The sequence below is a fragment of the Rhamphochromis sp. 'chilingali' genome (assembly GCF_963969265.1).
Source record: "Rhamphochromis sp. 'chilingali' genome assembly, chromosome: 11".
NCBI lineage: Eukaryota > Metazoa > Chordata > Actinopteri > Cichliformes > Cichlidae > Rhamphochromis > Rhamphochromis sp. 'chilingali'.
Genome location: NC_137938.1, coordinates 24,920,406 through 24,937,553, shown reverse-complemented (window position 1 = coordinate 24,937,553; position 17,148 = coordinate 24,920,406). Strand labels below are relative to the sequence as shown.

At 40.1% G+C, this 17,148-nt stretch overlaps 2 protein-coding genes across 4 annotated transcripts; both read right to left on the bottom strand.

The window, feature by feature from the left end:
- Positions 1–313: 313 nt before the first annotated feature.
- Positions 314–9,839, bottom strand: LOC308406442 (gamma-enolase-like). 3 transcript variants are annotated; one of them, XM_080897466.1, is made up of 13 exons: positions 8,458–9,839; positions 8,008–8,093; positions 7,748–7,843; positions 7,555–7,613; positions 6,065–6,134; positions 5,809–5,942; positions 5,495–5,717; positions 5,223–5,420; positions 4,612–4,688; positions 4,124–4,248; positions 3,929–4,037; positions 2,745–2,803; positions 314–2,571 (listed from the first exon to the last, which is right to left on the bottom strand). In XM_080897466.1, the coding sequence occupies exons 2-13, from the start codon at positions 8,090–8,092 to the stop codon at positions 2,502–2,504; spliced, it is 1,305 nt and encodes a 434-aa protein (XP_080753592.1). In that variant the 5' UTR covers position 8,093; positions 8,458–9,839; the 3' UTR covers positions 314–2,501. The 3 variants fall into 3 exon arrangements, with proteins under 3 accessions (XP_080753592.1, XP_080753593.1, XP_080753591.1); XM_080897467.1 differs by having other exon boundaries at positions 8,462–9,839; XM_080897465.1 differs by having other exon boundaries at positions 8,656–9,839.
- A 144-nt stretch (positions 9,840–9,983) lies between these two features.
- mlf2 (myeloid leukemia factor 2) lies at positions 9,984–16,641 on the bottom strand. The gene is made up of 9 exons (XM_080897468.1): positions 16,330–16,641; positions 14,137–14,151; positions 13,936–14,047; positions 13,793–13,828; positions 12,322–12,375; positions 12,078–12,206; positions 11,671–11,830; positions 11,266–11,481; positions 9,984–10,189 (listed from the first exon to the last, which is right to left on the bottom strand). Exons 1-8 carry the CDS (start codon positions 16,371–16,373, stop codon positions 11,270–11,272), a joined length of 762 nt encoding a protein of 253 aa, XP_080753594.1. The 5' UTR covers positions 16,374–16,641; the 3' UTR covers positions 9,984–10,189; positions 11,266–11,269.
- Positions 16,642–17,148: the final 507 nt, after the last annotated feature.

The following is a 17,148-nucleotide window of genomic DNA, read 5'->3' as shown; positions in this document are numbered from 1 at the left end:
AAGCCACTTTACTGCATTATATTCCGCTTTTAAGACAAGACATGCTTTATTTCTCCCTAACCTGCAACAAAACTGAAATAGGCAGGCTAAATTTATAAAGCAATGTATAAATTGATAAATCAATAAAAAAAATACAAAACGACAAAACACGGTAAAAACTAAAAGGAGTAGACAAGTTTAATTGTAATACAGTTCCAACTGTAATCATTTAAAATCCAAATAAAATCCAACAAAAATTAAAATAGTACAATGTAAACAAGTGTTACATAGTAATACTACAATTATTGTTATTAAATAAAAGCTGAGTATATAACAATAAAATGGCTTCATTCAGTGAAATATCTCAAATTCAGTAAACAAACTAAAACATAATTAAAATAGCTTACATGATGTTTTATTGTATTTCATTTACATTTTATCCTGTTGAACTCAAATTCCACACACTTCATTATTAACCTCATTTATTTCAATTTATTTTATTTTATTTGGTTTATTTCTTTTGAGTATACTTAAAAGAAAAAAAAGAGCTTATTGAGATTGTTCCTTCATATGTCATTGAGAAATATATTAATTCTACTGTATTAAAGTGTTAAGCTGGTACATCTAATGTATATCTTAGGGTATTACGGGCCGTGTGTTGGAGGGGTTGTTTAGTTTTCCTATTACGATGTTTTTTTCTAAGTGGTCTGCACATTTATTATACCTTTATCAAAAGATTGGTATATTAATAGACTACTTTACATAATTTACACGTTTATTAGCCCACGCTTCAACTGTCTCCACTCCTACATCCACTTTACATTAATCTATCCACTATATGTATAGCTGTCTTTGTGTGTGTACTGTCTCTTCTCCTAATATAAACTTCTTTGTATTAGATTATATAAAGTCATTACCTTCTGTGATACTTGCTGCAATAACATTGTTTAAAACAGTTTCTAAAGACTATTTTTTATGCAGTATAAAAGATTAATAATATTAAAATGAAAAAAAGCTGCTGCACTGCTGCCTGTGGATGTAACATTTGAGCCACTTTTCACTCGGCAACAGGTCTTTTTAAATATTCCCAATAATACCTGTGCTTTTCCTGTAGTATCAAAATGATCTGCTATGACACAGACTGTTGACGAAAACAGCAGGTGTTTGCCTCTGACAGCTGGTTATATTTAACGATGCGATTCTAATGAATTTCTGTGCATCACAGAAGTCTGTTTAAGTCGCAATGTGTAAAGAAGTCAAGACAGCTACACAACTTTAACATTTTTTGTTGTTGTGCATGAACTGTGAAACCAAACTGTCAAACTGGAGAGACTCTTTGACCCAAACACACACAGATTAAATTAAAGTAATTAAAGTTGCTTTAACTTAAAAGACAAACGCTGCGCAATGACGGCAGGATAGAGCATGAAAAAAAGAGACTAACAAGATAAGTCTTAAAACACACAGGGTCACTAAAAGGAAACATTACAGCAACTATGACCTGACAAAGGCACAGGGCTTTTCTCATTACTACTTTGTGCCTCCTTGTCTTCTGTGTCCTCCTGACTGTGACCCAGAAATCCATTCCCAAATTGCATCTATAGGACAGAGGAGGCAGCAGGAGGAGCTAAAGTCGAGGATGCACAGGTGTTTCCCTGCAAAAGTGTTTTTACCTGCATGAAAGAGGCACGGAACAGGCTTGAAATATTCAAACCATTATAGGAAGTCTTTACGTATGAACAACTCATTCTTCTTATCCAGAAGTTGTTTCAGTCACAAAGACCACGAAACAAACAAACAAACCCCTATAGAAAAAAAACATTTGTGCTAAAAGATTCCCTTATTTCACCACAGGTTTGAAATTATAATCATAAACCCTGTAAGATAATATTTCAGAGCTACATGGGTTTCTAGTTTTGCTCCATAACCGATTATATTTACCTCTCAAAAAGAAGCACAGTGAGGCTTCTCTTCAAAACAAACACACCCAGATCTTTGGTTAGAGTTAACATATATCCATCTCTTTATTAAGCTTCACTTTGAACAGACAAAGTAGCAGACACAACTTTGCAGCAAGCTGTTAAACAGGAGGAGGAGGAAGAGGAGGAAACAACAGGGCACAAAAAAGATCAAAACACTTCTGCAGCAAGTGAAAAGGAGAGAGTCAGGGGGCTCAGGAAAATGAGAGAAACTAACAAGCCCGTGAAGGGGAGTGTGACTCAGTAGTTCAGTAGATTTTTTTTTCCTCCACCAGGCTTTGTTAGGATTCGTGGAGGCTGGCTGTAGGCAATCATCTCTATCACTCACTGAAGTGTTAGATCGATATATTGTAGCTATAATGTGAAAACTAATTCGTTTTGATGCTTTTAAGTTCATCTTTGTGTGTTTAGTGCTTTGCTGATACACGTAAACTTCTCACCACATAGAACTAATCAGGGAAATATGACACTATTTATATGTATGCGTGGGGGTTTTTTTGTTCTCTCTCATTTTGTCTGCTGAGAACACTGGCACCCCACTCCCTAAATGGCGCTGGGGTTGCGGAAGTTGTGTCCAGCAAAGCGAGCCTGATCGCCCAGCTCTTCCTCAATCCTGAGAGGAAGAGGAGGTGAAATGCAGAGCAGGAAGGTGAATGTGAAAGAAGATGACAACAGATAAAAGAATGAAGACAAGAGGAGAAATATCAAAATAGTGCAAGCGCTATACAGGAATCCATTTGCATACCATGTACATACATTTATGCAATGTAAGCTACAGATACCCACCTCATGAGCTGATTGTATTTGGCCAGGCGTTCAGATCGACAGGGAGCTCCAGTTTTGATCTGAATGAAGAAAAAAAACACTAACAGCTACAGACGTGGCTGAACTTTTATCATTAATTCAACAAATCTCCACATGTCTGATCGCCTGTCAACGTTTAGCTGATCTCTTCCTACTTGGGAGGTGGACTGCTGGAGTCTCCAGTAAGTGCAGTGCTGAGGATAAAGTTGTTTCGATCTGCAGTCCTCACAATTTGATTATTACTTGTTTTCAGCTTTAGACTGCCTGCATATGAAGCATTTAGGGAACAACGTAACCGGGTTACACTCCCCTCAAGCAGGTTCTGCACATTTAGTACTAATACTCTGTACCGAGGCAATAACTAACTGGCATTTTGATATTTAATACATATATTATTCTGTGTATAATGTTACAAATTCTGACTACTATTCTTAAAATTATATTTTTAGACAAAAGTGTTGAGAAAAACAAGCTGCAAATTATTAGCATTATGAAGATCTTATGACCAAATGTTTTGTATGTTTATCTCCTAAAGTTTGCGTTTCGTCCCGTCTCTGCTCTCTTCTTTTCCCTCTCACACCCAACTGGGAACGGTGGTTGGCTGCCTCTACCCTGAGCCTGGTTCTGCCAGGGAGTTCTTTCTTCCCACTGTTGCCAAGTGGGCTGGCTGACTGTTAAGGTTTCTTTCTAACAATTTAGGGTCTTTACCTTCCAATATAAAGCACCTTGAACTAAACTGAATTGACTGTATTGATATTTCACTGTTGTTATCAATGCACTGATTAGTTAACTTATTAATTTCAGGACTTCAGTTGTTTTGTTTTTAGAAGTACAGTAAAAAGTTAATGAATATTGAGCTGCTTCATTTCCACATCTGTTTATTACCTCATGCTCTTATTTGCACTGCTTTATCATGTTTAATACATATTATTATACATAATTACAATAATCATACATAATTTCCTTAGGGATTAATAAAGTATGCTGATGCTGATTCTGATTATTGCTGCTTTGTATGGTCCCAAAGTGTGATGCTGCACTGTTATGTTGCTGTTATGTTGCTTATGCACCGGGACCCAAGGAAAACTTAGAGCATGAAACGTGATCAGTAATAAGCAGTTAAGCTAGCAGAGGGATATGAGCTGTCAGACTGTTGCATGTGTTACCTGTCCAGTGCAGAGACCAACCACCAGGTCAGCTATAAAAGTGTCCTCTGTCTCTCCTGAGCGGTGGCTCACCATCACGCCCCAGCCGTTCTCCTGTGCCAGCTTGCACCTGGAAAACCAGAGAGGAAATTAGTATAACTGCAATCCGTGTGTGTGCCCACAGATTTTGGCTTGAAACACATAAAGTCAACTCACGCTTTGATGGCCTCTGTAACAGACCCAATCTGGTTGACTTTGAGGAGCAGACAGTTGCAGGCTTTTTCCTCCACAGCTCGTTGTATTCTTCGTGGGTTGGTGACTGTCAGATCATCTCCAACAACCTGCACAGCGAGTGAAGTGAAGGGCACGGGGATTAGTATCACGTGTACTTATTCAGGGGGCATTAACCTTTGTTGTATCTCTAAGTGTGTAAATGAAGTTCTGGTCCACATAGAATAAATAAGACAGCAGTATTGGAGGGGAGAGGAGGGGTACGTGCTTTAATGTGTATGGATATTGATAGAAACTTGCTTTTTACGGCTTGGCTCATTCTGCTAAATAAAAACAGGATGACTTTACTTCTGCACCATTAATTTTGACTGTTCTTTGTTTAATGGAAGGAGGAGGAATACGAGATTACCTGTTGAAGAAGAGCTGCGCTGATCTACTTCCACATAATAATGGCATAATTTGTAATATCTTACCTGGATACCCACTGAGGCTGTGAACTGAGACCAAGCGGGCCAGTCATCCTGGTCAAAAGGATCTTCAATAGACACCACTAGAGGGAAGGACACATGGGTAAGATCATTTTCCTCCATGACTCAAATATTACAACACTGTAGGAGAAACACAAGGCTAGCTGAAATCACTAGTAGCTGTTCTAATGCCTTTAGATCTACTGCTATTAATTACAGATGCAAACATGCACACAGCCCACAAATAGTATGCACACCATTTACAGGGTAAAGACCCACATCAGAGCAGTACCCCGCTTGCCAAATTTGCAATGTAGCACATAATTAAATCTTCCTTAACAGCTTCATGTGTCAGGAGGCGAGACCAGGCTCTTTCTGCCGCCCCTTTTCTCTTTTTCTTTGACTATTTCTTTCTAAAATGTGACAAAAGAAATATGGTGGGAGGAAAAAAAACATATGGAGTCGACTGCGATAGCCCTGATGCTTTGATTCAAGCTGACGGAGGCTTAGAGAAATCAATAACACCCCCCCCCCCCTTTTTTTTTTTTTTAATGACTAAGAGGTGCCCACATTGTGCTCTCTGGAGAACATGTGTACTCACACACCACATTACACACCTGGGTAGTTATTAATGAATCCCTGGTAGATGGCGGCCAGCTCATCAGCGGTGATGTTGCGGGCAGCATTTGGTGGCGACTTAAAGTCCAGGTCATATTTGCCCTCACTGAAGAACTCTGAAGCAGCAACATCCATTCCTATCACCACCTTATCTGTGAAGCCCGCCTTCTCTATGGCTGTCTTTATCAGCTCCAGAGCTGACAGGAAGAAACAGGAGCGATATGTTAGATTAGGCTGAAGGAAATTGTTTTCAGGTGGTCGCCGTGCTTACCTTCACTGTTCTCTTGTATGTTAGGGGCAAACCCCCCTTCATCACCCACATTTGTAGCATCCTGACCATATTTCTCCTTTATGACACTTCTCAGTGTCTGGTAGAGCTCCGCCCCCACACGCAGAGCATCACGGAAAGACTCGGCACCCACTGGAAGAACCATGAATTCCTGCATGGCCAGCCTGTTCCCAGCGTGAGAGCCTCCATTAATCACATTAAAAGCCTAAAAGAATGTCAGATGGATGTGGGTTTTTTTATGGTTGGTCATTTATGTTTGGAGAAAAATTAATTTTTTTAAAAACTATAAAACTCACAGGAACAGGGAGGACCAGCTCTCTGTTTCCTGCCAGGTCAGCAATGTGACGGTACAGGGGGACACCTTTCTCTGCTGCGCCAGCTTTGCATATGGCCAGCGATACTCCCAGAATAGAGTTGGCACCAAACTTAGCTGGAGGCGAAATAGAGGCAGTCACAAACATAACGCACACATGCAGTCGGTACTCACTGGTGCGGAAACATGTCAGTACACATATATACCATCACCCCACACGAGATGTGAGCGAGGCTTACATTTGTTGTCAGTGCCGTCCATTTCAATCATCACATTGTCCAGCTTCTCCTGCTCCAGCACACTGATTCCCTGGAAGAAAAACACAATATTCCTCATACAGTAAACAGATTTTTTCATTTCAGTCCCGCTCGGCTGCTCATCAGGTTCTGCAGCATAAACTGAATATTCTTTTGTTTATCCCATCACTTTGCTGGATGAATCCCCATCATGTACTATTTTAATAGAGCATTTTGCTCTCACAATACAGGCTTACTTGTGGTTCCTTCAGATTTAAAGGGGGGCAGTGCTTCAGCTATCGCGCCCATCTCTCCTGGTTTGGGTTCAAGCTCTCCCTTTTTTTTGATACATCTTATAGTTAGTATTGGATTAGATGACCCTGAGGTATCCCTTAGTTCAGGGGTGGCCAACTCCAGGCCTTGAGAGCCAGTGTCCTGCAGGTTTTAGATGTGTCCTTGATCCATCACAGCTGATTTAAATGGCTAAATTATCTCCTCAACATTTCTTGAAGTTCTCCAGAGGCCTAGTAATGAACTAATCATTTGAATCAGGTTTGTTGATCCAGGGTGATATCTAAAACCTGCAGGACACCGGCTCTCGAGTTGGCCACCCCCTGCCTTAGTTACACTGATGTAGCCTTAAGCTGATGCACTGATCACTTCTTCTCCACTCCCATCGTCTTCTCTTCCTATGCATTTTTATGTCACTATTGCACTACATTAACTGTGTATCTTCTCCCTTTGTTTTTGCCCATTGTTTCTCTTTACCCTCAGCCTAACTGGCTGCAACAGATGGCTGCCCCTCCCTGAGCCAAATGCTGCTGAAGATTTCTTCTGAGCAAAACGAAGCCAATGCCAAAATGCTAAATCTGCAGTTCCTTGTATGGCGACTTGGGGTTCTGTCCAACAGTGACTCACAAGTTTAAAGTCAAAACCTTAGCCTGGTAAATAACATATTTACACGGGACTGTAGTCTCTATGGCTAATTAACATTACAGGAGTGTGGACACTCTGACCTGCATATATTCCAACACAACGAGCTGGAGCCAGTTGTTGTTTGCTAGGCCTCAAGCACTAAACTCCACTTAATGAACAGGACCTCTGCCTTTTGGCACCAACAGTACTAATAATATGACTTGCAATGAAGCATGGCCCATCCAAAAGGATGAGTAAACCTCTCGTATTTTAAGAAGTATGTCACTTAGCAGGTGTGCCTGTATAACAAAAACAAAACAAATACAGCTAGGCTTCATAATGTGGAGCCAACCTAGAAATCAATGTCATGCTGGCTTCACCCATCTTCTATATACAGTCTATGGAGTCTTCTTCCCCCCACACTGATTGGTGATAGAGGCGCATGTGATGTTTTTGGTTCTCTCTGTAATACTATAACATTTCACTTACAACAGAAAGCACCTTGAGGTTACTGTTGGTTGTGAACTTGTGCTGTGTACAGTAAACAAAACTGAACTGAGCCAAAGTGAAGTACTCACAGACTGGATGAGGGCGGGTCCAAGGGTGTCATTAATGTGAGCAACAGCCTTTGTCACACCTTTAGTGCAAAACGTGAAGCCAGTTAGTCCCCATTTTGTTACAATAAGGAAAAGAACCATCATGCAAAATCAGATACAGGCAGAAAAACAAGAGCGCTTAGTGCAGGGGAGACATCTTTGTAAGTGTTCACACCTTTGCCCTTGTAGCGAGTCTTGTCGCCATCTCGGAGCTCCAGAGCCTCGTAGATGCCTGTGGAGGCACCACTGGGAACAGCAGCCCTGAAAAGACCTGGAATCGAAGCATATGATTGGTGGGTGGATAGAGGAGGCAGACGTAATGGGGTGAAAGGTTGAGGGAGAGGAAAGAGGATGGAGAAGGATGTAGTTAACCTTAATGAAATAATCTAAACATTAATTTGAGACATTAAACAAGAGATTTTATTTTTTCTAAACCTTTGTCTGTATGCAGATCTACTTCCACAGTGGGGTTTCCCCTGGAGTCCAAGATCTCCCTGGCAACAATATTCACTATAGACATCCTGTTAAAATAAATAAATAAATAAATAAATAAATAAAAACAAGGGAACATTGGCCTCATTTCAAATGCAGATTTTATCCAGTGCTCATACACTCAGTCTGTTATTTTAATTAGAGAAGGAAACACATGAGCAAGCAAAGCTGCGCGTGAAGATGAAGCTCGGTATGAAAATAGCCTGTGAAATACCAAAAGCACTCATATGAAAAACAAGGACTTCACACTCTCTTCCTCTTTTCCACTTGAACACACACTGTGGTGATAGTGACGCAGCCTTGAGGATGGAAAGCAGTGGAAAAAGAGGTTCTCAAGGAAAATGCTCACACTCACACAGAGAAAGACATGAATCAGAAACCAGTGATGCGCACCTACTTAAAAATCTGTCAAACTGTTCCAGACCACAAACCAGCTCAATTTCTCGCCCGTTTCAGTCAGTGACAGAGAGCACGGACCAACAGAGATGAGACGCAAAAGACAGCGCAGGTAGCGACGAGGAGATGGGGGAGGGGAGCGGGATGAGAGGGATGGAGGGACTGAAGAAACAGATCAATCTTTTTAAACGTTACCTGCAGCTTGTTTGAAGCCTGGTGGAGAAAGTGAGCGAATGTGGGCGAATGAGGAGCAATAGCGGGAAGGGGAGGTGGGAGGAGAAGGGGTGAAAACGTATGACACACGGGGGGAGGGTGAGCATGTGAGTCATTGGAAGATGCAGAGGAGGGGAGGGAACAAAGCAAGGAGAGAGGAAAAAGAGATAGGAAGGAGGAATTGAGTAGAAGAGCTGGAGCAATGTGGATTTGTGTATTAATAGGGGTGCAGGAAACAATGTAACCATCTGAGCATTTAACATACACCGCTACTTTACACCCACGCAGTCCTGTCATACGTGCTGCGTACACATCTGCTCACTGCTGATAACTACAGAGGCACTCGTGACATGAAAATATTGTCCCAGCAAACTGATACATGAAACGTTCATTTGCGCTTCCTGTCAGGTCCAAGCAGCGCTGCGATACAGCTGAAGTAAGTGCATGTGGATGACAGGCAGGAGATGTGACAACAAAGCAACCACAAGGAGGATGCATCTTAGCAAAGACAGCAGAAAAGAAGGCGCCTTGTTGGGGAACGTTAGATATCTAATGATAGGGATTAAAGGAAACAAGAAGACAGGTAGACGGGAGCAGCCGCTGCCGGAGGGAGGATGTGCATTTAAAAATAGTCTTAGATGTAATTAAAGATACAGCCAGCACGAGCGAAATGCAGACGGGAAGCTATGGGGCGTTTGGAGAAAAGGAAAGTTTTTCATTGGCTGCCCCGCTTGAACGTGCCATCTGGACATCACATGACCTGCAGACACGGTGGCACAGGGAAGATGAAGAGGGCGCACACCTATGAATGCGTGCATGCATGTGTATGTAGACTTGCATTGACACAAATGAACACGTTATTTAGCTGTCAATACATTTTATGAATAAGCAAGGGTTTTAAAAAAAACAAAAGGAAAAATACAGAATCGGAAAACTCTTTAAACAACACTCCATAATTTAAGACATGCAACCCCAAAACATCAAAACAGAGGCACACTTTGCAATTATCTAACAATGTTTAATGAACTTTTTATTTATTACATTAATTAGTTATCAGTATACAATTCAATTCACCGACACACGAGTGTCTTCACAAACATAAAATGGATTGTACAGCAGATGTACTGTATACTGTAGCACTTTAGTGCAGTGGGCAAAGACACATGTCAAGTTTAGAGAATGAGTGTTTATATATATTTATACATTAAGTGAGTGTAGTTATACCCATGTTTACACAGGGGCGTTTGTAAGTGTGTCTGTGTGTGTAAGAGTAAAGAATTTAAACTCTAACCATTGTGTGTGTGTGTGTGTGTGTGTGTGTGTGTGTGTGTGTGTGTGTGTGTGTGTGTGTGTGTGTGTGTGTGTGTGTGTGTGTGTGTAATATGTTGTTCATGTAAAGACAGTCCAGTCATATCAAACATTTATGGCGGGCATCAACTTCCCGTCCTCATCGTGGTTCACAGCATCGGGGAAATCCTCAACTCCTTCAATCTGGTCGCATTGTTATACGGAACACCTGGAGGGACAAACACACAATGCCAAAAAAGTGCATTAGATAAACTAAACTGAGTGATTGGTAGCTATATTGTGGGCCATAGATCACTGAGGCGTGATCTATGGCCCACGACTACTAATAGGCTTGCTCACACCTTTGCACAGCACTGAGACCCCAACACAGTGCTGGGATTTTGTGGCTGCTGTGCATTAGCCTAAAGGACTTAAGATTCCTAGAAGAAAATGATCAGGCTACGGTGGCGGTGCAAACAGTAAACAGAGAAGAAAACAACCTTATTTTTAAATTATTTTTTAATGGTAAGAAGGTTTATTTGGGTATTGCTGAAATTAAGTCGATGAAATTATGAGACATGATCAGATAGATTGGACAGGCCATGTGCTGTTATAAGGTTTCAGAAGCTCTTCTATATATACAGGAGCCTGGCCATATAAGGTTTTATATGTTATAATTAATATTTCAAAATTAACTCTGAACTTCACTGGAAGCCAGTGAGGCCCACCGCTCTCTGCGATGCGGCATATGGTCGCCTGCTCATCCCAGTGAGCTAAACTGGTGCCCCTGCCATTTTAATGATATATGAATACGGAAGCTCCGAGATTCAAAGGTTATGCAGAGGGAGACTTTCTGGAAAAATAGAGTTTGGAAGACTTTGGAAAAAAACCTCTAACTTCTTCACTTCCTATACTAAGAGTAATGTGGAGGTTTTCTCTGAGTAATGGCACCTATTGTTCAGGAGGATACTGCAGCAGGTACTCATGTGTGAAGAGCAGTCTCAGAAAAGTGTTAAAACAAGGGCAGTAAACCATTCTGTAGAACTATGTAGGGAAAATAGCTGGCATTGTTTAATCTCCTAGCATTCAAGGTGCAAATGAACAAAAGCAAATCAAAAAGCAGTGACAACGTTTAGCATTTATAATTTCTTACTGTGCAAACCAATATACTGCGAAAAAGTATTTATAAGAGTAAAATATGGCCATTTAATTTTATGTCTGATAACATTCAGAAATTAATAAGCTCACAACAGATTACAGCAATTATAATAATAGTGGCACAATGATCTCTGACATCTCTCTTACCTTCTCACCAGTCGTAACGTGGGCGGGTTTGGGGCTGACGGTGTCTGGGGGACTCGTGCCGATGACCTGGTGGGGACGTTGAACTGGGAGGAGCGGTAAGAGCGAGCTGCTGGCCGCCTCCTCGTCGATCGCGGCCGTAGTCCAACCCACGAGCATTCGGGGGAGCGTATCTTCCTGCTTCTCTTCTCCACTCCTCGTCAAATGCTGGACCCTCACCTAGCAGGAACAAACACCGGGTTAAGAGCCAAAAAGAAAAAAAAGAAATCACACGTGTGTGAAGTGAGACCATCAAAGTCACAACTCCTCATTCATCTCCTTTGCCCCCTTTTTAAATTCAATTCCAATTAGCTTGAATAGTAGGTGAAGCCTGAGCTAAGATTAGTGTTGTAATCAGGGTCGACTCACTCTCATCCAGGTTAATGTAGTCTTGCCGTTCTTCACAGTCTCCAGTGCGGCGATTTCGTGAACGCGCCATTATGTGTGCACGGTCTCCAATGTGGTGGCCAATGGCAAGACCCTCCAGGCCGCTCTCGCTGTCCCTCACCGACTGCCGCGTCTCACGGATCTGGGGGAAGAAAAAAACAAAAAAAAACAAATCAAAAAATACCTCAGATTACAAAATCAGGCAGGAAGGGATGAACTTAAGTTCATCTCTGATATTTATACTGTACATAATCTATTTACAGTCACTACACTTACTGGTGTTAATGAGGCCAGCAGACTAATTAGGCCCCAGCCACTGAGCAGGTCTGCTTACATGGCTCTGACCACAACTTCGTATATATATTTGAACTAATGTGAGTTATTCCTACCCCCCCTGGGCCCGTCCTTGTTTCACTGGTCTGCTGATAAACTTTAGGAGCCCCTGGGTCTGTTGACGAATATGAGATCACTGTTGAGGAGGAAAACGTCTGACAGTTTGGTGAACCAGACATTCTGTCCTGGAAGAAGAAAAATAATGGAAAGTAAATAGAAATGATGGAGAACTAGTGAGACACACATTTCATTTACGACAATAATTCCTTTCTGTTTATTTGGAAAGAAAAAACAACTCACCACGTTTCCCATCATTTCTCCCATCATGCCAAACATATCCATGAACCCTCCACCCTGCAAGCAATAAGAGGATCTTTACATTTCTCATTTGAGTAGTCCCCAACCACAGGCAGAAAAGCAGCATACATTGTGTGTTGAGTGCACAGTTGTCAATAACCACTTTTCCAGTGCAGGAGCTCGTGGCAGCCATGAGGTGCTACACAGCGCCATAAACAGCCCTTTCAGCCTCTCCGTTTCCCACTGTGGTCTAGAACCCTTTGATAATAACAACAGTGGACACTGTTGCGTCCACCAATACTGGAGAATTTCAGTGTTGATAGCTACTCTTCTTCCTGTTTCTGACTAGTAGATGTTTTTTTTGTTTTCAAGATTAACCAATTAACTGGGCCACTCAGATATCTAACCTAGAGTATGCACTTCTATGCTAAAAACAGACTGAAAGATGTTCTATGACGGCAGTTCCCGTTGTTGGAAAACGCCCAAAAGTGTTACGTTATGTAGGAGAAAACATTCTTTGAGCAATCCCCTTAAATTTTTTAACCCTTTATTTAATCCAGGATCCCAGATGACATCAGGGAGGAGATGAAATACACCCTGCACAGGCCAAACAAAGATAAACAAATAACTGACACGAATGTCTGTAGATTGTGTGAAGAAGCTGGGGCACCCAGGCTAAGGAGAACATGCAAACTCAACACAGAAAGATGGTCAGCAGGATTAAACTTTGTGGCTTATTGCTATATGGCAGCAGCGATAACCGCTGAACCACCATAATCATAAAATCCATATAATAAATGACAAAACTTATTTTATTATTTTAAATCAGCAGTCATTCTTTTAAGATTCGTTTAAGGTAATAACAGATCTGGGTAATGTGCCTTTATTTATTTTGTTGCGTTTTTATTCAGGTTTACTTTTTTTACTTTTCTATATTTAACCGAGCTCCTTCCTTGCATATTTTTTTTACTTTATTGAGAGATTTTGCTTTGCCATATTGTATTGAGCTGGTTTCACACTGACACTCTGTAAAAAGTCAGAAAAAGCAAGTTCAGACACAGCAGGAGATGACTTGCGGTGGGTTCTCTCTAGAGAGAACATACTTGGCGAAGGAGCTGCCTGATGAGAGGGTACAGGAAGCAGGACACTCGATGCCAACTCATTAGCTATTATTAACTATTATTACTGCTGCTATTTTTTCTTATCCGAGCAAATCAATAAACTTAAACTTTGCACCACCTACGTTGTGCAATACCTTGAAATGTTCAGGGCTACAGAGTTTTGGGGATGTAAACCTCAATCTAACCTATTAAGAAGTCTAATATAATTACACTGGAACCTATCAATCATCAGTCAGAATATCATCATGTGGCTGGTGACAGAATTAAGAGTTCTGTAATTCCTTTAATGAAAATTAAGTCACCATGCACCGTGTTTGCAGTTGTTAAAAGAGGTCATAGAAGGTGTTACTAACCATTCCCATCATGCCAAAAGGAGCCAGAGGGCCAGCCTAAAAGACAAATATACACCTTAAGATTTTAAAAAAGGCAGTAAACAAAAAGCCAATCTGGACATACAAAACTCATACAAAGTATCTATCAGCACAGAGTCTGTTACCTGTCTGCGTGATGCACGATGTGGCTGCATCTGAGGAGCAAGAGGGAAAGGCTCCATCCCAAATGGTCCAAACAGACTCCTCATCTGCTGCCTGTGAGCTGCAAACGGATCCCTGGAAGAAATCAAAAGCATTTATCAGACTTTTGTGTTCGATTTCACATGTATGAATCAACTGAGTGTAGCTGTGTGAACTGTACTCACATAGGTGAAGGTAAACTGAAAACGACACAAGGAGGAAAACTGTAAACTTTCAAGCACAAGGCAAATACTCCAGCAAAGTGTTTCAAGTTCCACTGGGTTTGTGAGCCCAGTTTAGCCAACCATTATTTTGCTTTATTATTTTCTTCAGTTTGGGGGTTTAATACAAGAAAAGCCAGTAATATAAGAAAATCTATTATAGTGTATTTTGTATACATATAAAAAAATTAATAAATTCACGCAGCAAACTCTTCTCTCATGCACCCTGCTTTATTAACCAGGCTATCAGCCACCTTTGTTTTCATTATTTTCATAATCTGAATATTGTTTCAACAAGCAAGTCAATCAACTGACACATCGTTTTGTAGCTAAAGTGATTTTCCAACCAGTGACCAGTGAATATCAATGAAATTTTGCTACTGTTTTTTCTTTTTCTTTCATTATTTTTTAAAAATTAAACTTTTTTCTTCGAGCAACAACTTTGGCAGCATAAAGTGGGAAGACACAAACTTTTCTCAACTTTCAGGTGAGCGATTTGAGAGACTTCCAATGAGAGCACAGGATATCAATGATTGATATTATCGCAGGTTAGTAAATACTTTAGTGGGTTACCTCGACAACCAGAGCCTGGAATACCCACTAGCAACCAGCTTTAAAGTGAGGACACACCTTGATGTTTGGTTGTTAACGAATAGTTGTCGAAAATTAGTCCCCACTTCATGTTGTCCGTTCTTGCTTTAAGCCCCTCAATTTAGTTATTTTTCTATGACTCTGGCTGCATTGTTGCTGAAAATTGGTGTCTGTCTGGTTGCTCCTTTAAAGTGTGTTTGCCAATTTAAAATGTAATAGACCAAATAAAGGACAAAAACAACTGCCAATGAATTAGTTTAATAACCAGCCAGTAAGCCTGGAGGCACACCAAACATGGACTTGTATAACATCAAGACCCAAATCAAATACTGAAATTTGCATTTTGTGCATCTGTGTCGTTAGATTGTGCTGTGGTTTTAACAGAAAGCTGATGTTTATCTGTTAAATGGAAAATAAGTGTGATGAAGAGCTGAGATGCAATCATTGCATCTTTATTAATAAAAGGCCTATTGGAAATGAGTCAACACAGAAAGTTTATTTCCACCTACAAAAGGTGTTTTTGTTTTTTGTTTTTAATTTCCATTATAAAAATGCTTTTACACTGCATTTATTAAAAGAGCAAAATATTATGCATTTTCCATTTCCATCCATTTGCCTGAGGGGAAAATGCACTAATGTAAAGAATGCAAGACTGGCAAGACAGTAGGTCTTGAGAATGATATGAATGCAAAGAGAATATGCATACACATTTATTCAAAATGAGTTCTCGGCTATAATTAGAGCACCATCTGGAAAATCTAGAATTATGTACTATTTGGGTTAGACTATACTGATACTTTTGTTTTTGTGGTACACCTTCATTTTGATAAAACCTATATGAAAAGTTAGATGAAAAAAAATAGCTATTTTTCATTTGCAAATAATATTTTGATTTATTTTGCATTATTGTAAAGTACAAATATATGCCATTCAGAAATTTTCACTAGTAGTCTTTTGCATTGTGATGTTTTTTTTAAGTTTTTTTATGTGTGTTTAAATATCAGAATAAAATCGCGGTTATATTCCATAATTGATCAAGCAGTGCGCCTTTTCTAAAAATAAATAGTTTGTTTGTGAGAGATTAGCCGAAGTAGAAGATTTACTTGCACCTGTTATTTCGATTTTTTTGTCTGAAATAAAAAACCAAAAATGCATATATGCTGTATTTACTGAGGGCTGCGAGATTACGGATTTTTTTCATCCATTTGCCAGCGGGAAATGCGCTAATGTAAACCTGCCAGACTACAAAAGTAAGCACTTTTAAACCTAAAAAACAAGCGATTTAAAGAAACAGTGGAAATCCAATGAGAGCAATTGACTGCTGAATGTAGTGACCGGCTGGTTATAACTAAATACTGTTGAACGCTAACACCTTTTTGTTATTGTCTATCCAATATGGTGGACCAGTGTAGGCCCCCACAGCTGGCAGGAGTAACGGAGGGTACCTGCTACAAGGGACAGTGGAAATTTTTTAAACTTAGCAATCCGCAATATAGCTACCAATCACTTATAGAACACAAAGACACCAGTGTCAAAAGAAAAAAAGTGTGAAATGTCAGTACTTACATCATATAGGGATCTTCATCAACGTCACTCAAGAACCGAAACATGCTAGGTGATTTCTCAGCTGGCTGATTCGAGCCAGCTAGCAAGGTAAACAGTTTTTAAAGGCTGATAGAAAATGAACTCAAACTCGATTTAAGCTGAAGTGGGGGATCTTTTACCAGCTCCCTCTCGAAAACCACGCACAATTACTACTGCTTAACAAGGAGGCAGAAATCGTAGCGTCTCAATAAACAGCGATTTCCAGAAACCTGGAGAAAACACAAAAACGGAAGTCAGTCCTCTGACAAAGGGAAGCAACGCTGCTATCAAGTTAGCATCAAAGCTAACAAAGCTAACTTCCGGTTAGCATATTTTCACAATAACACATTTCCGGAGAGGCTTCTAGGACAATTTTTGGCACTTTTTCTGCAGATTAGGGGTGTTTACAGGTAACTGATACACATGCATTTAAATATATTATTATTTTATTTTAGTTTTATACTTTATTTTTGTTGTTTTATATTTTATTGAGCTGTACCATAGTACTTACTTAGACTACTTGTTATACGTTTGTTGTGTTTAACTTACAATTTAAAGGAATTTTCCAACTCTGGGATAAATAAAGTCTTATCTTATCTTTTTAGCTTTCCAGTCTTTCTGAAGTTTTTCTTTAAACATCGGTTTCCTACTAATTCGCAGTCGATTTCTTGTACCTAAACATTTATCAACTAACTCAAGGAAGGAACAACACACAACTTAGCAAAGAACCATTTTAAAATTGTATGTTTAGGTACTTTGTTACTAGCCCCATGTTAGAAAAACATATTGTTGGGGAAACAC

What these genes read in the sequence shown, in the direction of transcription:
- mlf2 (XM_080897468.1), bottom strand. Translation starts at nt 16,373, where the DNA reads ATGTTTCGGTTCTTGAGTGACGTTGATGAAGATCCCTATATGAT. An exon ending in ATCGTGCATCACGCAGACAG is followed by an intron (nt 13,829 to 13,935) that starts GTAACAGACTCT and finishes TTTGTCTTTTAG; the next exon opens with GCTGGCCCTCTGGCTCCTTT. An exon ending in CAAGGACGGGCCCAGGGGGG is followed by an intron (nt 11,831 to 12,077) that starts GTAGGAATAACT and finishes TTCTTCCCCCAG; the next exon opens with ATCCGTGAGACGCGGCAGTC.
- LOC308406442 (XM_080897465.1), bottom strand. Translation starts at nt 8,936, where the DNA reads ATGTTAAATGCTCAGATGGTTACATTGTTTCCTGCACCCCTATTAATA. An exon ending in GACCCGCCCTCATCCAGTCT is followed by an intron (nt 6,135 to 7,554) that starts GTGAGTACTTCA and finishes TTTTTCTTCCAG; the next exon opens with GGAATCAGTGTGCTGGAGCA. An exon ending in GGACGGCACTGACAACAAAT is followed by an intron (nt 5,943 to 6,064) that starts GTAAGCCTCGCT and finishes TTTCGCCTCCAG; the next exon opens with CTAAGTTTGGTGCCAACTCT.